Source organism: Ascidiella aspersa, chromosome 9 (assembly GCF_963924565.1).
Source record: "Ascidiella aspersa chromosome 9, kaAscAspe10.2, whole genome shotgun sequence".
In the NCBI taxonomy this organism is placed as follows: domain Eukaryota; kingdom Metazoa; phylum Chordata; class Ascidiacea; order Phlebobranchia; family Ascidiidae; genus Ascidiella; species Ascidiella aspersa.
The window spans coordinates 6,415,650-6,441,855 of record NC_139455.1 but is presented as its reverse complement, the minus strand read 5'-3'; the positions used below and the strand labels follow the sequence as shown (position 1 = coordinate 6,441,855).

General features: G+C 36.9%; 2 protein-coding genes across 3 annotated transcripts; both read right to left on the bottom strand.

Moving 5' to 3' along the window:
• Positions 1 to 1,873: 1,873 nt before the first annotated feature.
• On the bottom strand, positions 1,874 to 13,354 carry LOC146132085 (annexin A4-like). 2 transcript variants are annotated; one of them, XM_083396886.1, is made up of 11 exons: positions 13,142 to 13,354; positions 12,368 to 12,659; positions 11,248 to 11,477; positions 9,804 to 9,870; positions 9,152 to 9,283; positions 8,317 to 8,411; positions 7,515 to 7,649; positions 6,934 to 7,083; positions 5,941 to 6,111; positions 4,885 to 5,073; positions 1,874 to 3,985 (listed from the first exon to the last, which is right to left on the bottom strand). In XM_083396886.1, the coding sequence occupies exons 1-11, from the start codon at positions 13,184 to 13,186 to the stop codon at positions 3,863 to 3,865; spliced, it is 1,629 nt and encodes a 542-aa protein (XP_083253012.1). In that variant the 5' UTR covers positions 13,187 to 13,354; the 3' UTR covers positions 1,874 to 3,862. The 2 variants fall into 2 exon arrangements, with proteins under 2 accessions (XP_083253012.1, XP_083253013.1); XM_083396887.1 differs by lacking the exons at positions 11,248 to 11,477; positions 12,368 to 12,659; positions 13,142 to 13,354 and having other exon boundaries at positions 1,875 to 3,985; positions 9,152 to 11,208.
• A 1,073-nt stretch (positions 13,355 to 14,427) lies between these two features.
• Positions 14,428 to 26,206, bottom strand: LOC146132084 (annexin A4-like). Its single transcript, XM_083396888.1, has 10 exons — positions 26,126 to 26,206; positions 25,173 to 25,386; positions 23,425 to 23,757; positions 22,168 to 22,320; positions 21,734 to 21,828; positions 20,636 to 20,770; positions 17,943 to 18,092; positions 17,198 to 17,368; positions 16,373 to 16,561; positions 14,428 to 15,176 (listed from the first exon to the last, which is right to left on the bottom strand). The coding sequence occupies exons 1-10, from the start codon at positions 26,180 to 26,182 to the stop codon at positions 15,054 to 15,056; spliced, it is 1,620 nt and encodes a 539-aa protein (XP_083253014.1). The 5' UTR covers positions 26,183 to 26,206; the 3' UTR covers positions 14,428 to 15,053.

Here is a 26,206-nt window from a genome sequence, read left to right as displayed (position 1 = left end):
GACGACAAATTGGCCTTTGCAAAGTTTGCAATAAAATAAGACTTCGTGCTACTTGGAGACGATTTTCTTTTTCATCTTTCATTTTTCATCTTTTTTTTTCATCGAAACAGTATTTAGACTGAAATTTGTTACCAAAAATAACTTTACACCAGATATTTCGCCTATATACACCAGATAATTCCCTAAATACTTTTGCACAGAATACGAAGCGATTTGTTCGAGTTGCCGTATGCTGTAACAAATTCTCGAGTATCCTACAAGCTCTGACAATACACACAGGCACAGTCACGTATTCCTTCCCCCTTTAAACCAGCATTGGCTCACGTATTTCCGGCGCCGCTGATTAAGGCGTAATCTCGGAACACAAAAACTAGACAGCATCAACATGTCGCTCGTTGACTAGTTGCTGGAACATATATTGATCTGCATAAAAGCTCATTCTAATTTTTAATTTCAAACGTGCGTGAAAAGACAAGTTTCACCTTTGCTATTACTCTCTTTCGCCGGGTTAAGCAAAGAACTCACGTCTTCCGGTAAACTACGCAAAAAAATGACCGATTGTGCTGGTTGTTTGCATTGATAACTTGCCTTCTGTTAGGTAAGCTATAGAAAGCACTTTAAAAACATTTAAGAACATAATTCGCCCAAATAAATATAAAAATTATTCTGTAAATGCCAACTGCTCAAGCCTGCATTTTACACCCAGATTCGGCAACTATAGCAGAAATTCCATCTCGGGTTGTTGAAATATATTTTAGTCATATAAATACGCCTATAACGAGGCACTTTAACACTGGCAAACACTGTAATTTTGCACGGCATGCAAATTTGAACCTTATGCGATTGACTAAATTTGTCATGTTTGGGGACATATTGGAAGCGCGTGTCTTCAATTCGACGCTAAATACACTGACTTACTTTAAACGTGTTGTAAAACATGTCTGTAAATAAATAATAAACATATCTAGCCAATACAATTTCCTATAAATAACCAAAATATAACCATCTCCGTATCTTAGACTTAGATGATAATCAAAAACAGCCCTTTTAAGCCGGTAAAAAACAAATGCTTCTATATATTTTTCACGGCATATAACACATTTTAAAAATACTTCATTTGTTTTACATTCAAAACTGAACCAATGCATGTGTGTGAAATCAAGAAGTCAGGTGGCCCAGGGTTGTAACTTGTAAACCTCATAAAAATACAGCTATTTAGATGAGCCTGCAGTCCAAGAACCCTATTATGTTAGCAAACCAAAAACTCAGTTTTGAAAACCGACGGATTAAAAAAAACACTAATAACGTTCGTCTCCCTTCCTTTAAAAGTTGTTTGTTGCGTGTCCGAGGGAAGCCGACTATCCGGTGATTTTCCCTGGTGCATTACTAAGCATGACGTATAATAACCGAAAACAAACCAAGACGATTGCAACGCGACGTGGTGTTGTTATGATCACGTACACCGACTAGTCACAATAAGCGTATACCGCCAACGATGGTAGGTTAGTCGTCCAAACTGCTGTTTGCCATTTGCAGGAAATGCCAGTGAACAATAAACTAAAACGTATTAGATAAACACTTTGGTTGTCAATTTTCAACATGGTCGTTTGGCAGTTTGACATACAGTAGAAATTTATACAAAACATGTGGGGAAAAAATCAAAAATCAAAAAAATTGTTAAGAACAAATAAAAAAAAAACAACGACAAAATCCCAATGTTTCCAAGTTAGCATCGCAACACTTAGAATACCTTTACAAGAAAATTAGTATACTGGCAACTGCAGATAACTTGAGGATTTACCGCGCCTGTAAGTTAACACTAATCAAATAACGAAACTTTTGGTGTTTTAAGAAACAGTAAACTATAATACTGCAAATTGATGAATAATTAAAAAATTGTGAAGTCTTGCATTTAATTAATCCCCTAAAATTAATTTTTTAAACATTATTCTTTATGACATTCCGCTATTATGCATTTCGGAAAGTCGTGCCTGAAAAACTTAGGTTCCTTTGTCCGATAAAAATCCTAGATCACCTATAGTTGAACAAGGGTAGGTTTTTGGTCACAAAATACGCCACGACAACAACTTACAGAGAGCAGAACGAAAAATACAGTTTGTCTGGTCCTAGATGCAAAAATATACACGAAATAGACTTTTGTAGAGGAACAAACAACACCTAATTAAATAAAGAAAACTTTCTGGTTTTACAACTGCACTGAGCCGAAGTAAAGCTAGTTTTAAACCCCATACACAATCTTTAAATATGTAAACAAATATTCATTCTTTCGTTAAATAATTTACTAGAAAAGGCCAATGTACCCATATGCAATATGGATGCGGCATTGCGTGGGAATTGTTGGCCATGGAACGCCATGAAATATTGATCTATTCGAGGGGACCAGGTTAATTGGGGGGAGTTGTAGTTTGGAATTGGAAAAACTCGATTGCATTATTGCGTTTGTGTGCAGCCAGAAGTTTTGACAAACAATTCGTGATAATTTGAAAACACATCTCGCTAAACAGTTCCTTAAAAATAAACAAACCATTAAAACCAACAAGTATATACCGCTCAACCATTATTTTGCTTACCGACCCAAATCAACACAAAATTGTTGTTTTTTCTTTTTCCGATTTGAATCTTGATTTAGACTGCCGAGAAACAAAAAAGTGTGTAAGGCGATAAAATGGTTAATAACGAAACATGTTATAAAATATGAAACCTATAGTAATGTTACACAAATATTGAGTCACATATACTTTAACATATAGGTATACCTTCGTGAAAAAAAGAAGCCTCTACATACAATATACACTTTGGTCCAACCGCTATACACAATATACATTATACACCATTCAAGTAAAAAACACGGTAGAAGTTATAAATAATTTTCAAGGATAAAGCTTTACGCTTGTAGCTGCGGGTGCGAGTGTTCCCAAAAGTGGGATAAACGGTTTACGGGATGCAGTGCAATATACAAGCAACAGAAATAAAAGTTAACTTAAATACACGTAAAACCACAAAAAAGGCGTTTAAACGGTATATAGTGCACAACAACGAAACTCCAGCACTGCACGATAAAATCTAGGTAGGGTACAAAGAAGAATTCGAAACTACAGAAACGGTAATGGACGGCAAAAAATATCACATTGCCGCAATAAATCTAGTTTTAAATGCAGGTTAAAGCACACAAATCGTTCAGAAACGGGTTTGTTGTATATCTGGCATGAAGTAACAAATCAATGGCGAAAAATAAGGTAAGGCAAAGTGACAAGGGCAATAGTGTTGTTAAGTGGCTTGTTGATTTGAGATATTTCAATACGCAATACGCCGTGTACATTAAAAACGCTGCTTCGCGATTGTACTAATCATGCAAGACTATCAGTAAGTATAGAGAAAACGGAGGGCAGTATACATTAGTGTTGTCCCAATAAAAAATCAAAGATGTTAGGTTATTTATTGTTTTAATTTGATTTATAAAAAAATATAGATCCCTTCTAAAACATCATTATCGTCAGCCAGTACGGTATTCCAAGTGCTATACGTTAGTTATAAACACGGATAATTTTAAATAGAACCTCTATAATTTAAGTTCTATAATTTAACCAACCCAATCATATGTCATTGTTGACTAAAGAGCAACAAAGCGTCACCAAGCTGTAAAAAAACGGCGCATCTAAACAAACAAAAAAACAGATAGTCCAGTACAAAACAACGCACGTTGATGAAACGTAAAAAAAAACAGTTACGACACCGCGAATGGCATCATCCACAAGAAACACTGCTAGCATCAATGGGCCAGGGACGAGGCCAGGTAACTAGGGCTAAAGACTAAGCAGTGACCCAGTGGTCTGGACGGGATTCAGTTGCCGACCAGTGCCAGCAAAAGCTTCTTGTAATCGCCGCTCGTGTCGCTTGATATGAAGTTGGCGAGGTCTTGCTTGTAGAGGGCTCGAAACTGCTGCTTAATCTGGACCATGTCCACCTGGAAAGGGTTGAAATGGTCACGGTTGAGCCAGTAATGTTCACTGAAGGAGTGTCCGATAGTATCGGATCGGATTCGATATCAGGTGCCATGTTGTAGTATCGGTACTGGTAGGATTTATATTAGGGTGGTATAGGCACTGATCTGACTCCCAATTTATACTTTTTTACAGCTAAGACTAGATATCTAGTTCTAGCGCAACATTTTTTTTCAAGATGGTCACCAATACCAAGGCCTTGTTTTTTTAGTTTGTAAGTAGTTATGTATTGTTATTTCCGCAAATAGAACTTTATCAACCATTTGTTGAACAGTAATCACTTTGTTTATTTATTTGGCAAATAAATTTGCAATAAGATGCTGTTTGACAGTTTATGTTATTATAAAGCTATTATAACCACTATTGAATATAATATCGTTCGATTTTATCTTATGATTTGGTTAATTTAGCATCAAAATTGCGACCCCAAGACCGCGGACAGGTAAGTATTATTGGGTCTATAAAGCCCTAATTAAAATATTAGTGTAAATTTAAAAAGTAATTATTTTTTTACAGAAATGTGTTGAATTAAAATTAAAACTAATTTGCACTGAATGTACATTTAGACTTCATTGCACATTTTTTCGACCGGAAAGAGCAGATTTTTGAAGTATGTTTGTATAGTGACATGACATCAATTTTTGACGTCATTTTTAAAATTCCTTGCCTTCACTGGTCCACGCGAAGCAAAAAGATTTTTAAGGGCCTAAACCCGTTTAAAAGGACTGGGCATTTTTTTGGCAAGTTTTTGAGTCTAAAAAGTGTCCCAAAGCTTTGTTTATTTAAATGCCTAAACGCACGATCAATGCACGCAAATCAGGAACTGTATCAGGCCCATTACAAAAACAAATCAAAGATCTACCTCGCAGCGGGATACGACCACTCTTATTAGCGTGTTGTCGTTGGTTCCCAGACCCTTCATGGAGCGGTAGAGTCGCTTGGCGAAGTAGCTGCTCGGGTTCCTGGCGATGTCCACCACCGCGCACATTCCGTCCTCCACGTCGCCCGAAAACTCGCTCTGAATCGACTTGATGATGTCACGGTGCGCCACCTGTGACGTCAGAAATGGAATTGAGTGTGAGTTCAAGATTAACAACGAATATGCAGTGGGTCTTAAACTGTGGGTAGGTTGACCTACGATTGGAGGTGGAGGTACACTATACAGTTATATGATATGCAAGATTTGACGCCTAAAAGCAAAAAATGGATCACAAATTGTCGCATTACTTTATTGTGTATAAAACTAGGGATTTCCTATAGTAACGGATCGGAGCCGATAACCAATGCCAAGTGTTAGTATATGGGTGGAACTTGATACTAGGTTGGCATTCGTTTCGATCTGATACCAATGATAAATACAGGAAATTCAGTAATTTTGCGATCGAACACAAACATTTTATCATAAAAGTTTTTCAAAAATAGTAGATTAACAATTTGAAGTACCTGAACTTTTTTCGGCATAATAATCTGGAAAAATTGTCCCTTTGGACGTTTCAATTTCATAAATTTTGAATGTTTTACAGTTGTACTTAGGTAATTTAGTATATAGTCAAATTGCGATTTTTTTGTTCAAAATATCTGGTATCGGAATAGAATGTTAATCTAACAGCATCCCTATAGGAGCTTGTTTTGCACTTGTGCTGTGGATAAACAAATATTGCACTAAACAAGAAAATACGATCACTTTGTAAGATATGGGCTCGGATTCGGCAAGACATTTAGAAAAAGTATGCAAGGGGATTCTTCTGTTAGTCCTTTGAAACGGAAAAAAGGCCAGTACATAACTCATAACCTAACACTACAAAACACGTAACCAGACTGCTATCTCAAAGGGGGCATTTAAAGATACGGCCAGAAAACAAAATCAAAGCGCCGGCAAATATCAGGTGTGACGTCACCAGATGCTCTCTAGTCCCACCTTCTGGTATTCGGCGAAGACGAGGTTGAGCTGGGCGAAGTTGCGCGTGGACATGACGAGGTTAAACGTGGCCTCGTCGGTTCCCCAACGCTTTTCGCCGGCCTGGTAGAGTGCCTGGGCGTCCTGTTGGGCCTGACGCACGTCGGTACGCATGCTCTCGTCCCTGCCTCCCTGTGGAATAATAAAATAAAGTCTTTAGTTGTTTGAAAAGCCTCTGGATTGAATCGCGCGTGTTCGCTTTGTGGGAATATGAAATAAAGTCAGGTAATTGTGTTTTTAGGATATGAGTGTTGGTTCAAGCACTGTCAGTTTTTTTTTTCATAACAAAAGTTACAGGAATGTGAATGAAGTAAATTCGTTCGTCGGTTGTTGGTATTTCTTCATCTCGGAAGTTCAAAAAATGAACCATCAAAATTTTATGAAAATGACAACAGATGTCTTGTATTTCTGTAGTAAACTATTTTTTTACATGGTGGTTTATTTTTGGATAGCTGTGTATTTTTAATACGTGTTTGGCTTAGCACGTTTCTGCTATTTCAAACCGTATTTTCTTTTAAAACAGGTAGAAAATGGATTCTGTGATTTTTAAAGTGAGTAATTCTTAACACTTTCAATTCTTCGACTAAATTGCCTGCGATTTCTGAATCTCATCTTTGAAAAGACCTGCCAAATTGCGCCACAGAGATCACAAAGTAAGAAAAAAAATAGGTAAAAAAATATATAGAAGGGCGTATCTTTATGGAATCCAAAACCATTGGCAACAGGTTTCTGCTTGTCGATCACTGTTCCGCTGACGCGTATATAAACAAACAATAAAACTTACCGTTTGAAAACCTGAGTAAATCCAGGATCACGAATTGATTCGTTCTAATTAAGGAACTGAAGTGGCCAGTATAGGTGAAATATATATTCCTTTTAAAAATGTCTGATCCTGGTTTTACCCGGGTTTTTAAACTTTGAGTTTTATTGTTTAGGTAAAAAGAGGTTTCTTACGTTTTGAAGCGACACGAGAAGCTTCCTAAAGTGTCCGCTCGTTTCGCTCGATACCTCCTTCTCCAGGACTCTCTTGTACATCCTGTGATACCAATCCTTGATCTGGTGGATCTCGGAGTTGCTCCGGGATGCGAGAATCTCGATCAGCGTCTTAAAAAGGATTATTCGGACATTTTAATAACAAAGTACAAAACACCAACAAAATCAAATATTTGTTTAAGTCTAAATTTTAATTTGTTTCTCACAACTCTAAATGCTTTTTATCGCTAAACATCGCGCGGTTTATACATTCGATAGGCAAACACAGCATTTAACCTTAGAGACGAGGCTAAAAACACGAAGAATTTTAGCCGAAATGCTCGTAAAAGGCTGGCAAAGATCCTGCCAGACAACCACTATAAAAGAATTTTAGCACTCTGTTGTTACAGATGTTTATCGCCCACGTGATTAGCTCAACACCTACCGGGGATGGCATTCTCACAAAAACCACTTCTTTTAAGCTAGCAATATTTAAACACAAAATATACAATACTAAAAAAACAGGGAGTCCCAATCTGAGCAAAGCAAGAACAAAATCGCACTGTTTCTGTGGTTCCCAGGCCAGCCATGGCTTTGTGAAGACAATAGGCATCATATTCCCTGGGCTCCATCATCAGAGCACAGGAAAGCTCCTCGAAGTTGCCGCTCAACTCCGATTTTAGATCTTTTATTAAATCCTGCAATGCAAAAATAAGGGTTGCAATAATGCAATAGGTATAATTATTTTTTGCTTGTACAATGGAGCAGCTAATATTAAACTGGAACATTACAACAAGAATACATGCCAACTTTGGCTGCTCAAGGACCACCTTCTAAACTGGGGCAGGTAATATTACGGCCCGCAGACAATTTACATTCTTACATGACAATGTGGCCCGCGGGCATAGTCAGCCGCAATACCCCACTACTTGCTTACTACATCAATTGTTAGATATTTTTTAGTTCTTTGTTTGTATATTTCATAATAAAATCATAAAATACTGTTTTTGTTCTCTATGCTTCAAACTTAAAGTTTACAACAAATTTTATTTATTCCCTGTATATAGGTAATAGGTAGATAAGTACACGATTAATGTATCAATTCAGGAATCCGGCCCGCCAGGTACTTAATTTTGGCATATCAGGCCAGCCGAATGGAGAAGTTGCCCTTGTTCTACAAGCTAATAAAACTGGTGGTGCCATACCTTAATCGACCAATTTAAAACTTTCAACTGAACTAGATAGTTATTTCAAATTTTTTTCTTTCAATTTTCAGCATATTAGACACACAAAAAATTTTTTTAACATTCTGTATAAATTTGACTCTGATACATAACAGTTTAAAGTGATTAACTGGTTACATACCCGGCCAAACGCTTGTTTAAAACAATTTTTAATCTTCAATCTTTGATCGACAGAACGATACCCGATTACACCAATGATTGACCTTTCATCAGTACCTGAAAACAACATTAATGGTCTTGATGAACGAATAGTTGCAAGCTCAACATTTTCAGCACATTGGGTTTTACGTGAATGTAGAAAATTTCCTAATTTTGGTCTATCGCAGGGGCGGACAACAGAAAATTGGTAACAGGACTTTTCTCCTATTTTTTTGGCTATTTCAACTAGGTGGATTGAAACTATGAACAACAAAACTTTCGCCAACCTGTTGTATCTGAATGCATAATTGTCAGTTAATATTTATTCTGAGGTTAGTTTTGGTCCACGACTAGGAAAAGGTTGCCAACCCTGGTCTATCATATACATTTCAAAATAAAAGAAGCATACAACTCCACCAAACACCGTCAACAACATTGTGATATAAAGCATTTATAGTTATATAGAACTGGGTCGCCCAAGGATGCTATGTAAACCCATTTATCGCAATAAGAAAATTAAAGTGTGATGAATTGTTGTGCTGTTAAATCAATGCATTATATAAATTTCCGTTGAGTGTTCTGCAATATATTTCAATTCATAAACTGTCCCGCTTTTAAAATAGTTCAAAAACTGCTCTTATGAATACAATTAATAAACATTGAATTGCATGCCACAAACTGTGTCACATGTGGCCCACAGGCTTAAGTTTGGACTGATATGAAAAACTTTAAAACTAAAAAAAAGGCTATTTCGAAATAATATTTTAACAACAAAAATTATTTCAAGCAAGCAAAACAGTTCTTAAAATGCGACCTACCCAAGCCTTTCATTGCCTTGCGTAATGTTTTTGCATCACTTTCAGCATGGAAACCAGAAGCTGGTCTTACTGTGCCCTGGGTTTGCATTCGAACAGGTGATGCAGAAGGATGACTAGAATAGGGGGATGGGGCTGTAAAAATTGTGGGATTAGGTGTTGTCACACAAAGCATTGTCAAAATTGTTTTTATTTCTGTGTGGAAAACCATTAAGTTGTAAAGTATTATCATTTACAATATCAAAAAATACCTGTAAACAAGTGTAATTAGGGGTTGTACATTGCAATGCCAAAATTGTTTTAAAAAAATACTATTTTTTCGGCTGAGTCATTGGAATCAGATACATAAATATAACATATAAACATAAAATATGTCTAAAAGAAAATACTGACAATTTCTATTGAAAATTCAACTTTTCAACAGCTCAAATATAAATCATAAGAATATCACATAGCTAAGGCTTGAGTGCAATCAAGGCACTAAACACTAAATAATATTCTAATGTGGTAAGATTCAAACTCATAACAGCAAACATTTTGTAGCCGCGTTCTACCATTTTGTGCGCTAGTCGCTAGTCTCAGTGGTACAGCAAACAAGCTGTGAAAAAAAGATTACTGAACTAATGTCCATTGGCTGCTGTTGTAATTTACATACCTTGTTGTTTAGGTGGATGCCCATATTGTTGTTGGGGTGGTGCAGTGCTTGGTGGCTGTCCATATGGCTAAAACGAAATTGCACACACTATTTTATGTTTTCTTTGCATGACATGATGGTATAAGTAAATGGCTCAATGGTTTTAGTGAAGAATGTTTCTTGGAAATTCGCAGTTTATTTCCACCAGAAAGATACATGTTAAAGCTTAATTAAGACTTGATCAACCTAAAATTATAGATAAGATGTCTTACATTTGCTGGAAAAAATACCCAAGCTTTGTGAATATATTGTGTCTATTTTATACAGTTTAGTTGAGATAATGTGACCCAACAGGTAGCAGTTAAAATGTAAAAACACCAAAACAAATCAATAATTTATTTTTTCAGCTTTGGATTTATTTCATGTCATGTGGCGCTTCAGCACTGCTGTAGTTTGTAATAGACTAAAATATGTGACCAATATACTTACCATGCGAACCCTAAATTTTCTAATACAGACACACCGCATATTATATTGGGTTTCTACAGGCCAAGCTTATATTTGTATTTCAAACCTTTTTATCTGGGTGAGTTTAACAGTGGCATTTGACTTCTTCCAAAGCCCATTATATTTTCTTCAATAGGGTAATTTAAATAAAACAACTTTTAGCACTATTTTAACCAGGATTGCAAACTGTTTGTACCTCTTCATTTTTTAGAATTTAATTGGGATAGCAGAAGATTTGCTTGCTGCATGCAGTTAAAAAAGAAGGGGACCTTAATTTTTGTCTAATTAAATAGTGTAAGGTTTGATTGTATGAAGAGAATAACTACAGTAGAACGTTGTAATTTGATTAATTAATATTGATAAACAGTTTAAACTACAGTTAATTTCTTAGACTTAAGGTTTTCTGATTAAAATATAAGTTAGTGCTCAACAGGAACCATGTTAGGAGTGATACCATGTAACTTTGTACAGTTTTAAGCCCACCAAACTAGCAAGGCTTGTTAAATTATAGGTGAAAAACAAAGAATATGGGACAGAAATGCAAAGATGCCAGAAGAGCAGACAAACTTTTGTGGAGAATGTGTTTTCATCAAGGCGAATGCACCCAACAGGTGGGTGCACATTTCCATTGATTATTATCTATCCTGATCATGCTTATACATCAGGATTGATATTAAACTAAAATTTGTTTGGCATTTAACCAAATTTGTTGCAGATTAAAAAATCAAGTCAACTAGGTGTGATAACAACAATCATTTTTTGCCTAGGGGTACTTGCCAATTGGGTGTGAATCAGCACTCGTTTAGAGTACATCGCACCCATATTTGTGAGCGAAGGGTGCAAAACTTAACCCCATTTAAATATATACCAAAATTTGGTGAACAAATTAGTGAGAAAGAGTTCAGCAGACAAAAAATGCCTAAGAACAAAAGTTAATTTGAACTGCTTCACTACTAACCGGTTGTTGTCCATATTGACTTGTGTTTTGATGCATTGGTGCTGAGGGTTGGCCGTACATTGAAGGGGCAGAGGGCGGGGCATGTTGAGGCGAAGGGTACCCACCTGGCATGCCAGCTGGGGCAGGGGCTGAAGCTGGAGGGTAACCCCCATACCCGCTGGGTTGGGGTGGGTTGAATCCATAGTTTTGAGCAGAAGGTTGAACAATAGAGTTGGTAACTCCTTCAAAGCCTAGGATGTGCAGAAATCCCATAATAAGGGGTTATAAGATGAATATTGTGGACATGTGAAATGCACAGCTCAGGGTATATAATGAAACAGAAAACAGTAAATTTGTGTTTTTCAAACTAAGTAAGAAGCCGCCTACTTGCACAGTTTAAAGAAGCAAGCGACGCAGCTACACAATATTAACTAAAAGTTTATATATAGATATATATATAAGCATTTCGAAAAGGTGGCCTACTTTTGTAATTTGCTTTAAAGCAAGAAGAAATTTTGTTGTGTAATAAAGCGAGCTTTGTATATAAAAAAAACACAATGGTAGATATTTTAATTTGAGGTTGTATATCTACAAAAATGAGCATGTTTACCACATTAAAACAGGAAGTGTTTAAAAAGACAATTACAAACACAGTTTCCAGTATATGTGACAATTTGTAGCAAATACTTTTCTACTTTATCAACACAACATTTAAATAACAAAAGAGGCTATTTGCCCGGCAACCCATTATCATTTAGAAGTTCGGTAACTGATCCATTTTCCATATATATAGTTTCCTACCCGTTTACCAAACTTTAAAATTCAAACTGCTGTAACCGGATATGCAAAACTACAACACAATTTATTTCTAAAGCTGTTAACCTAACTATAAAAACTGAAGTTCAAAAACCAGATATTTAGTTACTTTGCAATATCCGGAACTTCAAAATTTATACTATTATAAATGGGTTCAAAATTTACTCTAGTGTAAACAACTTCAAAATTTACACTAGCGTAAACAGCTTCAAAATTTACACTACCGTAAACGGCTTCAAAATTTACAGTATTGTAAACAGCTTCAAAAGTTACACTAACTGTAAACTGGTAAGCCAAGCAAATAGCCTCTTTCTTAAATAATTACCTATTCCTGTTGATGGTCCGTATGGCATTGAGGCAGCTGGGTACATGGAAGATGGGGGTGCATAAGGGGCTGATGAAGGTGGGTAGCCTCCTGGGGCAGCACCATAACCTGTGTTAGCAGGAGGGTATCCGCCTGCAGCAGGATAACCCCCGGTGGTAGGTGGGTACCCACCAGATGATGGGGCAGGAGGGTATCCACCACCACCTGTTGATGGGGCAGGAGGGTAACCCCCTCCACCTGTGGGTGGGTAAGCACTGGGGTAGCCGGGTTGTTGTCCTGGGGGATACCCACCCTGCAAAATAACCAAACTAAATAACTCACCATTACAGCAGATTCTACTTTGAAAAGGTAAACTTATCTAAACATAGCGGTAAGTTTAAAACTAAAAGTTAACTAAACTTCTTAATACTAAAGCACTTTTGCGCGCTGGTCTAGAATTCCATTTTAACAGTAACAAAACGAGCTGACAAACTTGAAATAGCAAGGAATGCATAAATATGTAAGAATATATATAATAATAATACTTGACCCACCCAAACTCAAACTCTCACCCTAACCCCTAACCCAAACATTGTTATCAATATTAGCTCCCTGAAAAAAATGTAGTAGGATTGGAGACCAGCACCCAATTATTTCTTAATAACCTGGTGAACGTTTCGACTTTGGTTGTTTGAGCTGTATGCATTTAAACTTAATATTTGCCTGTTTAGAAATTACCAAAATCGTATGACTTTCGATATACCGCTACAGACAGTCAGACACAAGCTTACTTACCTGTTGAGGAGGGTATCCTGTATTTCCACCGAATCCGTAAGACATAGTACGCAGTGCTGCCTCACAACTAAATATAAATGCAGTATCACAAACGTTTTATTTAAATATTTTCTCTGGAAAATTTGTTCACAAATTGTTTTACAATAGACTGTGATACGTCAGGTTTTGTGGAGCTCGTTTTCGGAAATTTTTTTAAACAACTTCCTTCAAAGCGATTACTGTCACGCTTGAGGGACTACGCTTCTCTGACGTTTTATGGCAATAACAATATAGTGACGTAAGTGATTCACTCGTCAATAAATAGTTACGTTGCACGTGACTCTCGTGACAACAAACACCAACGTGTGACGCAGAAACGTTTTTCATCCCGTCACATGACAACTGCGTAAAAGTTTCACGTTCTTTGCGAAAAACTATTTTAAAAGCACACAACGAATACCATTTAACATTATGAAACAAAAAGCGCTAAAAATATTCCTACCTGACAATACGTTCAGCTCTTTTGTTGGCGCCAAAACGGATTGCAAACATCACACACGTTAAAATTTATTAAACCTGGATTAACAAAACGATATGCGCCAATTTTGTTTATCATATTGATTTTACATCAACAGCGTGCACATAATTTGTTGTAATTCTAAATAATCGTAAAACTTTTCTTGTTTCTCAAAATACTTCAATCTGTGCCTTATAGGAGGCAATTTTTACTTTTCTTTTATGCAAATTTATAAGGTAGCGGGCGAGCATCGGTATTAGTATTAGTAACTGTAGCGAATCCGAGTTTGTTTTGCGTATGTACTTGAAAAGTCTGTTTTAAAACGTTCTGGGGGCATTTTCCCTTTCCCTTATGCACCATGCCTACCGAGATCGATAACTTAGCAGTTAATTCTTTAACAAGTTCGCTTTTACTGCAATGTTAGTTTATTCTAATTCCACTGCAATTAAGGACGCAACGATATAAATGCCATTCTTGCGAGTTGTAAGTTGTTTTATTGGAAGCGGATCAAAGCGGAATTTTTCGAATCTACAATAAATCTAGAAGCGACCTGACAATATGCAGTTTGTTCAGTTTCGATTTAGTAAAGTTAGGTAGTCCTGTGATCATGTCCCTTTATTTAACTATACAGTCTTAATGTAAAGCATTTAAAAGTCACATGGTCTTCATTTTCGAACTATTCTTCTGGTTACATTAAATATATCAGCAAACGATTTGCCGCCACTACGAAGATGAAAAGTACTGACGAAGGACAACAAAATTCTAACAGAAGTTTAAGACCAACACGTAATACAAGCTAATTTTTTTATATAATTATGACATACAGACACCACAAAAACGATATGTGCAGGGAAATCAAAGTAGAGCAGTGACAATATACGAGGAATTATATAAAAGGGCAAGCGCCTGCGACTATAGAAAGCATTTTCGCTATTCAGTAATCCTACTGCATACAATTATATCACATACTGAAACAAATAAGTAAAGGCATCGTTTTTAGAACAGCGAGTTATATATTTAAAAGCAATATGTTTCGAAGTGAGGTTTGGCATTGTTTACTGTGGTAAGACACAATGAGATCGACGGGTTTTTAAGTAACTGGTGGGGTGTCTTGATGCATATAAGGCGGTTCTTCTCTCAAAGAGCAACTCTTTCAGATTTGTAATTAGCATGGAAACGGCGAAAATCATAAACAGCTTCGTTTAAAATTAAATCAAAAAAAAAAATAAAATTTAATCTAAAATAAGGTATTTGAGAAAATCACTGGCGCCAATATTATTGCAAGCGGAACTTCGGTAAGAATTATAGGGGAATTGAATCAGTCACCCGAAAAGTTTGCTGTACAAGTGGCGACGGGGTTTGTAGACGACAAAGAAATGACACAGAAACATGCACGAGAGGAGAGGCGAGCAATTATCAGTTGCCGACCAGCGCCAATAGCGTCTTCTTGTAATCGCCACTCGTGTCGTTGCCGATAAAACTGCCGAGATCCTTCTTAAACATCGACTGGAACTGCTGCTTTATCTCGACCATATCAACCTGCAATATACACGGGTTACTTTGGTCTTGCTTTGAACATCGTGGGTAGGGGTTGATTCATGGGGAACCGGCCATGACTACCTCAAAAACTCATTTTAACACCGGTTGCCCTTGTCTCTTGCTTTCAACCACATCGTGGGCAGGGCCGGATCCAGGGAGGTTACGTGGCCATGACCCCGCCTCAAGAATTTCTCTACTATTTTAACTATATAGGTATACAATATACATGCCAAAAAAATGTTATGTTTCCTGTCTATTTTGATAAAATCACTTTCGCCCAAAGTATCGTGCGTCTCATCACACCCGAAAAAATTAATGGTTTGGCAACTTAAACAATTTAAGGGCAATTTTTCGCCTCGGCAACATCTTGTAATCTAGCTTTTGTATTGCAAGTAACACCTCACGAACCTAAAACTCTAACATAATAAACAAACTGTTTGGTGTTATACAGGATTTATGGCATCACGTTTTAGACTTTGTGACGTCACAGCGTGGTGACGGCAGGGTGGCTTAATAAAATCCACACTTAAACATACAGAACGAACCGAAAGATTTTGTTGTTTATTGGATTTGTTTGAAAGAGAGTGACAATTTTCCAAATTAAAAAAACACAATTGCTTCCATGTCAGAAAACGAGTTTTAACCAAATAGGTTTAAACAGTGCTTTTCAGCTGTGGGATACGCAATTAAACGGATGAAAAAAAGTTTAGTGCAGATGAAAAACGTCGTGCGGATTAATGTGCGGATGAAAATGGTGCATGTTATTATTTTGATCAGGTGTAATACAGTAATTAAATAAGTTGGTGTGCCCAATTATGCGTTACAGATACGGTAATATAGTCTCGTAGTGGTTTATTGCAGCTTAAGACATCTATTTGATATCGGTCAAGGCTTAGGCTTAGGCTCACGGTTTTAATACGCAAACCCTTTCATTAAAAATAAAAAATAAATAAAGGTTGTAAACTTACTGAGCTTGTTTCGTGCGGATGAAAATTTTCCGAAATAAAAAAGTGCGGATGGAATTTTAAAGGTTAAAAAGCACTGGCTCAAAAAAATAATAGCACTTTGACTGAAACTATAAAACAGGTAAACAACCGAATGAGAGCGCTCGACGCAAATTAACTCAAAGTTCAAAAATACGTGCTAATCAGCACTTTCATTGGTCGAATCTGGCATGCTTAAAATCCGACCCTCACCTCACTACGCGTAACCATAACTCGAATGAGGGTGACATCCTTGGTGCCGGCGCCTCGCATCGATTGATAGAGTCGCTTGGCGAAGTAGCTGCTTGGGTTTCTGGCGATGTCCACCACCGCGCACATTCCGTCCTCCACGTCACCCGAAAACTCGCTCTGAATCGACTTGATGATGTCACGGTGCGCCACCTGTGACGTCAGAAATGAGGGAGGGTTGTTGGTTGAGAGTGAGTTCAAAATTAGGCGCGAACATGCAGTGGGTCTTACACTGCCGTGACTGCGAATTTATAAGCGGCTGGGTATTTCTCATATAAAAAAAATCTGAAATAGTTTAAATGCATTCAATTGTGTTATTTTAGTCGATACGTTAGATCAGTGGTTTTTAACCTTTTATGCTCCGTGGCCCCTTTTATAGGCTCTCAATTCTTGTGCCCCCCTACTTATATAAAAAAATAACATTGTATTTAATGTGTTTTTACTACACGTAATAACAAATACAACCAGTAAACGCAGTCTAACAAGTAAATGCATTTACTTTCTCATAATTTAACAAATCAGTCATTTTACTTTAAATTAACTTTTAGTTAGTCATTGCAAGGCTTGTTTTTGTACTTCGACATGGTATTTTTTATTAGGCTCTGTTTTGTCTGGAGCTAAGCGAATGTCATTACATACGCAAAGAAAATTTCTGGATTTCGTTTTACTGCACGCCAGATCATAAAGTTTATTGCACGCCAGATCATAAAGTCTAGCTTCACAAAGATAGGTAGCCTTATATAGTTGCGAAACAAACGCGCCATATTTTTTTCACCATTTCTCACACACCTTATTGTACTCCTCAAAGACCGCCCTGAGCTGCGCGTGGCTCCGCGTCGACATAATCAGGTTAAAGGCCGCCTCGTCGGTTCCCCACTTCTTCTCACCGGCCTGGTACAGGGTGTTGGCGTCCTGGGCGGCCTTGGCCACGTCCACTCGCCCGCTTTCGTCGCGCGAGGCCTGTTGGAAAATTAAAAAAAAAGTTGTCTTTAAGAATATCAAAGCCCATTCAGAAGTAGGTGTCATTTTAAACGTTTCGAATAACTCTTTATTTATTTTCAACAAAGTTTGTTCAAGTGCATTTGACCTGCAAGTTCTGCGATGTAAAAAAATAAGGTACAGAAATTTAATTATGTAGTAACATTGATATAGTTTGAGATACAATTTTGATGTGACAACTCTGCAATGTGCAAAAACTTATTTTTGTCGGATTTTCTTAGAATTTCTGACCATTTTTCTGGATTTAAACAGATCGTTTTTGCTGATGATTTTGATTTTTTTACAGTTTCGTTTTATGTTTACATATATATACAAATACATTGCACACGTCGCGTCGCGTTAACAGTAAATTTTTTTTAGCAGTTTTGTTTTGATTACCTGGCACTTTTCACAAAAGCGTTCTTTCTTCGTCCTATTATCATACGGGCCATATCACGTATAGTGTGTTTTTTCACTTATTTTACACCTGTAGAATGTATATACACAACACGGTCAGGTATAAATAAATAAATATGCTGTTGCGTTGCGAACTTACGTTGTTGAGCGAGACGAGAAGCTTGCGGAAGTGTCCGCTGGTCTCGCTCATCAGGTCCTTTTCAAGCTCATGGTGGTACTTTTTCTTGTACAGCTCTCGGATCTCTCTTACTTCAGCGTTGCTCCGCGAAGCCAGGATTTCGATCAGCGTCTGTGCACACGAGGAGCAGGGGGTTAGATATGGGTCATGGGGGGGGTTAATGGGTCGCAAAAAAGAGAACTGCGACGATAAAAGCGACGAGCTGGACTGCGTCAAATCGTGCCTTAAGAGCGAATGGCGGAACCGGGCTGTGTTGATTACAGCGACGATTGGAAATGCGCGTCTTTGTGCCGCAAAGACCAGAGGCTGTGCAAGGACAGGAGCAAGTACACTTCACGGGCGTGGCTTTGCGACGGGCACAAGCACCGCAGCAACCGCAGAGACGAGTCCGACTGCACGACTTGCCTTTCAGGCCTACGTCACGAATTACATTATGATTTTTTTGGACAGAACTCCGCTTTTAAGCCATGTTTCACGTTTTAGGAACTATGAAAGCACACCTTGCGCTGTACATTGGCTTTTGACCAGTCACAATTAATTTCCTTTTCTTCGTATTTTGTACCAATACCGGATATTTTATAGTACGAAGGCCTGATCCGATACCAAATTACATCGGTACCAGGTGAGATAAGCAACGCTGATCAAACTGTTACTGTCAAAGGAAATGTTTGTTTTTTTGCTGATGCGTAAGAAAGGTTATTTACCTTAGATTGCTCGATAAATATAACTGTGAGATAGTATATTTACTGTTTCTGTTTTAATTTTGAAGGTACAATTCGCTACGTTGGGGGTGCTGAGCATGCCTTAAATACCTCTAATAATTTGGTATCAAAATGACACCGATACCTTAACAGTATTGGTCGAGTGCCGATCATACCAACTTGGAATAAGTTACCAGCTTCTTTGCGATAAAATTGGACGCGCCCCGTCGTGATTTCGACGTGACAAATTGGCGACTTTCTTCACTGTGTTTAATTTAAACGGCGCAACCGTATCAGAGCGATGTCTGGCCCCCCGGCGTTCAATATGCCGAAGTTACAACCTTGCAACGTTACAGGCGCTGTTTCATTTAAATCCGCTTTTCTCATTGGTTCTGACTGCGTTACGAATGTGGCAGTGCTGCTACTTCTGCATAAAGATATTTGCTTTTTATACATGTGTATGTCAAATATTTGCCATACGGATCTGGATTGCTTGAAGGCGATCGTTTCAGCACTAAAACGCTAGATAGCTTGGTTTAAACCAGGGGCGGGCGACATACTGCCCGCGACGGGACTTTGAGCGGCCCGCAGACAGTTTCTGGTCTTACATGATAATGTGGCCAGCGGCAACAGTCTGCCGCAATCCCCCCACTACTTCAGCAGCCATTGAAGTGCATTTCGTTAATAAATTCATTAAATACTGAAATACGCAACGGGCATTTACAAGTTTGCAGAAGGTTGCAAAACGCGAAAGTCGCCAACTACTTTCCCTACAATAAAAAAATGGCTTTCTTATTAGTCCTGTAACCTCCTATAGTGCGGGAGTCAAATTACGTAATTTCCGTTCAGCGTAATGAGTAAGTTAGGTGAACCGGAGGTAGGCATCGTATGGTTACAATAACAACAAGTACCAGAACCTCGGGCTTGGTTCGCATGAGCGCATTAAAACAAGGCACATTGGATTATGCTAAAAAATGTTCTTGAAGATCACAAATTAGGAAATACATGTTTTAAAACCACCAAAACAGTCGGGTATGTTTTAGCATGTGTTTTTAACATGCAGCATGCTTTTTGGGAAGGCTTACCGAAATCGGTCAACGTAAAAAAATCTAGCTTGCAGTGAGGCTCGAACTCACGACCTCATCCTGTTTGTACACACAGCAATATTTCAAGGGGATCAACAACCCGTATTTAGCAACTGAAACATTTTTTTGCAAGGTTTGGATTTGGAGATAGCTAACAAAATTTGACGATCCACAAGGGCCATTTCAAGGGAACCGCAATTGTTACATCTAAGTACTAGTTGCTAATTCTCTACTGTAATTATAGAACTAGTCCATGCCTTGAGAGACCGTTGCAGAATCCGAAAGACCGCTTCAGTCTCACAAAGCACATTAAAAAACACACTGTGTGTTTGGCAAATTGATAAGCTGTACAACAATGCGACTCTGTGCAAACAAAACTTGACACTGTCATACACTACTTAAGATTCCCAAAAAAAAAAAATCCAAATATTATTGTGATCAAGGTTCCTTGAAGCAATAAAGTATATAAATAAACTAATATCCAGCCAAATCTATCACTAAAGACCTACGGGCAAGTGGAAAAAAAATTGTAATTTAAAAAGCAAACTATTTTTTAGACAAATAAAATATTTTACATATGCAAATCTAAATGAATTGCTTTATCACTATTAGTTTTTTTGGTACTCTTGTTTAAGTGTAGAATGGTTAGTTTTAATATAAAGCACAAGGTCCGTGAAATGACAACTCACTATATTAGACTAAATTTAAATATAATTAACTTTTTTTGCATGAATTTTTTTTTTGCATGCAGCAAACGATTATCGAACATCGGATCTCGTATATAAGATTACGAATATTTACTTCAGTACATAATAAATGGATGTGATGTTATGTATACCCTCTAATTGGTAAAACACGAAGCTCTTACCGATTCTGTTGTGCCAGCTCCTGCCATCGCCTCATGAAGACAGTAGGCATCATATTCCCTCGGGGTCATCATAAGGGCACAGATTGTGTCTTCGAAATTACCGCCCAGCTCTGATTTTAGGTCTTTCACCAAATCCTGAAGATGTATAGGGAAAGATATTTTTGTTATGCTGGGAAAAAGTATATTATTCACTCCATGAAATAAGTCAGAATAAATATACTTAGGCCTTCATCGAAAGTAGAATTCTGGGGAATGCAGAATCAAAATGCCAAATTTAGATTTATGTTAGAAAGCTTTCTGGTTATAATGTTATATTTTTTTTATTATGATTTATGAATACTTTTTTCAACCCGTTTTTTAAAACACCTTTCCAAGTTTATCTTAACTGAGCATGAAGGTTTTATTTGAAACGTTAATAATTAACATGAAAGTGAAGAACCGAAACTATAGGAAAACACCGTTCACCAATCAGTATCTGTTCACTTGCCAAACAACTTAAACAAACAAGAGATACCACCGGAATTTTAGACTTAAGTACTCAAAAGCATCAAGCATATAAAAAGTTATGTTGGTTCACAAAAAGTGTGGAAATATACCACAACAATCGTGCTATTCTGTAAGATATTGTGGCTATATTTGAAGAAGAAAGGTCATGTAATGAAGTTTTTACATAGATTTTTCAACATACAATAGTTTATACATCAGGTTAAAACACATGGGCCTTTGTAACTGTTATCCCCTTTAGTCACATGTATAGAATGTATATAAATAACACATTCAATAAACTATATCGATTGTTTAAAATGGACTATTTTAGTGCTTTCACTATTATTTAACAAATTGCCTTACCTGTAACCGAAACTAAAATGGTGCTTACCTAAAATTACCATTCCTCAAATAAACATTATTGAAATATTGCTTCTTGATGGAAGCCACACATTTTAGTTAAGATCATAAAAGCTCTAGTTCTTACAATATTTAAATAACTTGGATTTGACGGATTTTGACCCGATCCTCTTTACTAAACAGTTCAGCTACCACTTAAGAAATGTTATCATTTAGCAAAACACGCCCGATAATGCTGTAAAAAGTACTTACCCTGCCATAAGCTTGCTTGTACATAGTCTTAATCTTTTGTCTCTGATCATTGGTGCGGTAGCCGAGAATATTGATAATTGTCTTTTCATCAGTACCTAGATTGAAACAGTTGGTAAACTATTTTAGTGTAGCATGTTAATGGTAGATTTGTCAAACTTGCATTAATAATAATAACTAAACTTGGGATAGCAAATTATCAAGTATATATACCTAATATATAAACATACCATTTGGAAAGTGTAAACTTTAAAGTGAGTTAGACTACAATGTGTAACGTTAGACTACAATGTGTAAATAACAAAAAAGTTAACACCTTTCTTCACTAAACAGAGTGTCATTTAAGGTACATAATAACCTGGTTACTTATAAGTTTCACCTTAATGGAATACACACCAGTAAATTACTATAGAGAAACAAAATGTATTATTACAAACCGAGGCCCTTCATTGCTTTTCTCAGGACCTGTGCATCACTTTCAGCATTAAACCCTGGAAATGGCTTGACAGTTCCGTGGGTTGCGATTTTCATTGACGCCATTGCGCCACTCACTTTGGCCATTTGCTGTCCACCGGCTGGAGCACCATAGGCTAAGAAACAAATTAAGGTTTAGCAGTATGTAGATTTCTGCAAAAGTTGGTATGTTGAATTCAATAAAACTTAAATGGTAGGCCACATATGAAGAACAAAATAGACAGTGCACATTTATGCCAAAGTTGGTTTGTTACACATGGAGAAACGCAAATTGTAGGTAGATTAAATTAACAAATGACTTTAACAAAACGTAACAAATTTTAATATTCAAATTGTGATTTGAAAACTTATTAAGGAGTGTGTATATTCCAGATTAAAAGATTCACTAATGGTAAACCTTGAGAATACTTTCAATCTTGGCTAACACTAGGAATAGCTTTTAAAACAATCAGCTAAGCCGTATTTTGTTATAATCACACAATAATAAAAAAAATATTTCGCTCAGAAAAATGTTCAAACCACTGCCAACCCTGACCAACAAGTATTAACAAAGAATAAACAACGATTTGTTGAACAACAAATAAATGACATATCCTGATGAGTTCACTACAGTGCCTTGGTTCGTCATCAAAACAAAACCTGTCATATTGTCAGTTTGTCACTCTGATTTAAATCGTAAAATTACACCAAAATAACAACATTCTCATTGGAATTGTAACAGCCCAAAACTATTATTTACATAAACTCTTATCAAAAAAATTACACAACACACAAGGCTTTTTTGTTCAAGTTGTCTAGTTTGTAAATATATGATATCCCAGTAATGGGCAGGGCAACATATTTAATTGTGTATGTATGTAAAGGAGAAGACCTGAGTGGCCATTGGTAGCAGATTGCCTGGGGATGCAAATGAACTCGAATGACATGGATTTTTATTTAAAATGGCCAGCTGCCTAAAGCATTATGTAAAATAAAAAAAATCCATTGAAAAACTATCTAATAACTGAACAAGAATTCAATTGTTTTGCTGGAAACCAATAAAGATATTTGTTCTATTTAAAAGGCCAGGCTGCTAGTAAAATTACTAATGGAGAGACTTCCCCATAAACTAACTAACTGCAAAAATTATTTCAGAACTTTAACTGGAAATTAAAAACAGCTAGCCGAAAAATCATTAGGTGTTAACATTTATTCTATTTATATATTAAAAAATAGATTACCAGGTTGTGCTTGTTGATTATAAAGCTGTTGTTGGTTTGGCATGGGAGCCCCGCCATACTGTTGCTGTTGTTGGGGTGGAGGAGCCCCACTATACCCCTGCTGAGGGGCTGGGGCATACCCACCCTGTGGGGGTGGTGCCCCACCATAGCCTGGTTGTGGGGCGGAAGCATACCCACCCTGCGGTGGTGGTGCACCCGGCGCAGGTGGGTAAGCACCCTGGGGTTGGGGTGCACCCTGGGGGTAGCCACCATATCCACCAGCCTGAGGGTAACCATAGTTTTGCGCTGGCGCTTGCTGAGGTCCACCTGGTTGTGGTGCAACTCCTTCGAAACCTAAAACAAAGTAGGATTTTTGCGTTGGTTTTTGCTAGATTTTAATCAGTAATGTTGTCACACATCTTTTCAAATTTGAGTGACCAACGACAAGCAATGAATCATTTATGATGTCATTAAGGGACAATTTTACTTAAGCTTTTAGATTGAGCAAGGAGGCCTATACCACATAATGCCCCACTGCGTGTTTCACTTCCTCCTCATAAAAGTCTTGAATTCTCCCTGATAAAGTTTAACATTGAACAGAGTTAATAAGCAAAACGAAAGTTCAAAACCACTTTTTCAGACAGATTTAAACAGCCTTACTAGAGATGAGTCTCTATCAAAAAACAAGTCAAAACTGCTTATATTAGGATTAAAATAAAACAACTTGGTTAAGATTAACTTGGTAATAAGACATAACAAAATAAAACTGAGACAACCTACAGTAGATGGTCGTTTTTGCTACAACAGCCGTGCTACCAACTTCATTACTAAGAGACTTTAAGCCTGAGAGCAATAAGTCCCTGATATCCAAAATGTTATAGCCTATGCTTCTTAGAAAAAACTTTTGCTCGAGGAGTGTTTTAGAATTTCTCTACAACAATTTTCACTACTAAGCTAAGCAAAACGAAAAGAATCTTAATGGAACAAAATATTAGTAAAATTCCAAAGGATGCACATTGTAAATAGGTGGATTTACGTGCTTGGCTGGCATTTGGTGACTGTGTGCTAATTTTTTTTAGAAAATCCAAATTGGATTATTTTTCGTTCGGTGTTCATTATCTGTTTAGCTTAGCATATAGATGGGTTATGTATGTCACTCAAAGTGCATTTTCTGCACACTGTGTTAAACTTCTTTCCAGAAAACCTTGATTCAGTTAGTGACGAACAAAAACGACATTTTAAGACATAAAACCCCATCACCAAGGATTTTAGAAGGGCGTAATAGTTCCAGATTTCATTATAAAGTTCTATGGTGATGACTTGAGTTATATGTATTAAAAAAGTGTCAGACGTTTTTACGGGCCATGTATAACAGTTGTGTCCAAAATTTAATACCTAAACTGTGTTAAGCTTTCATGATTTAAACTAGGGATCTTCAATAATATTTGAAACTGATATATAATGCCAAGTATTAGTATAGCTACTCTTTCAATACAAAGTTGATATCTAAAACAGTGCCAATCCAGTACCATATTATTATGGGAAAGGCACAGAACATTTTTAGAAGGGCGCACACTTCCAAAAAAGGTTAAGAACCACTGATAAACCCTTATGCCTAATCAATATGGTGTGCAAAACATGTGCGTCTTTTTTCTTAAACGGGAAGGACAAAAACCCTTCACTACCAAAAATTATTGGTTAATGTGCTCAACATTGCATCTGTTCACACTTTCAAATGTTGGCAGAAAGTAAATGGAAGTATTGCTTACCTATTCCACCCTGGGCAGGTGGGGCTCCATATCCTCCCCCTGTTGCCGGTGGGTAACCCCCTGCCTGGGGGTATCCGCCTGCTTGTGGGTATCCCCCAGCTGCCGGGGGGTACCCTGCACCTGCAGCAGGAGGATAAGCACCCGGACCGCCGTAGGCCCCGGGGTTCTGTGGTGGGTAACCTCCCTGTTGGCCAGCAGCTGGGGGGTAACCGCCCTAAAAATAATTTTGCATTTATTTAAGAATCAGACTTTACTTTTCCATGCAACAAATTTCGTGAGCAATTTTCTAAGAACTGTACAGTTTGTGGTTAGTGTCCTTTGGATTAGAGTTAGACGATATGACGGTTCACCGATAATATCGGCCGATATTTGGCTTCTACCGATATTGCAGTATAGGTAAATGTAGGCCGAAATTTGGCCGATATTTTAGTACAAAAATATGATATAATTTTTCCTGTTCAACAAAAAAAAAATTGGGTTTTAGCATCACGCCAAGTTAATATGCAAAATAATAGTTTAATGATTAATAAAGGTATAATAAAATGTATTTTGATTCTATTTTTAATTATTTCAAATTTTGGACATTTCCCAGGTATATATATAAAAAATCGCTTGAGAACTTCAAAGTTGTATTATTTGGAACCTACAAATTTGTATATTTTAAAAAATAAAATAAAAATTGTTTCGTCTATATAAAAAAAATTATTGCCAATAACTTGGGTTTACTAAGTTAAATTATGGGTTAATGCTACAAAATATATTTTATAAAATTTAGCATTTGATTAGAAACAAAAAATTCTCAATTATAAAGTTTACAAAAACCAATGTCTGTAATAATAGAAAATATTCAGAATTACTGTGATGTTATTAATTTTACGAATTTCATAAACGTGGGAAAAAAATTAAACTATATGCCAATAAATGTTATTGCTATTATTTATACAAATACATACCTGTGGCTGTTGAGGTGGATAACCTTGGCCTCCGGAAGGTGGGTAACCATAAGACATTTTAAATATTAATTTAGTCTTGTT

What these genes read in the sequence shown, in the direction of transcription:
- LOC146132085 (XM_083396886.1), bottom strand. Translation starts at nt 13,186, where the DNA reads ATGTCTTACGGATTCGGTGGAAATACAGGATACCCTCCTCAACAG. An exon ending in CGGACCATCAACAGGAATAG is followed by an intron (nt 11,478 to 12,367) that starts GTAATTATTTAA and finishes TGCACATCCTAG; the next exon opens with GCTTTGAAGGAGTTACCAAC. An exon ending in TGGTCGTATCCCGCTGCGAG is followed by an intron (nt 3,986 to 4,884) that starts GTAGATCTTTGA and finishes AACCCTTTCCAG; the next exon opens with GTGGACATGGTCCAGATTAA.
- LOC146132084 (XM_083396888.1), bottom strand. Translation starts at nt 26,182, where the DNA reads ATGTCTTATGGTTACCCACCTTCCGGAGGCCAAGGTTATCCACCTCAA. An exon ending in ATCCACCTCAACAGCCACAG is followed by an intron (nt 25,387 to 26,125) that starts GTATGTATTTGT and finishes AATTATTTTTAG; the next exon opens with GGCGGTTACCCCCCAGCTGC. An exon ending in TAATCAACAAGCACAACCTG is followed by an intron (nt 22,321 to 23,424) that starts GTAATCTATTTT and finishes TTTGTTTCTTAG; the next exon opens with CCTATGGTGCTCCAGCCGGT.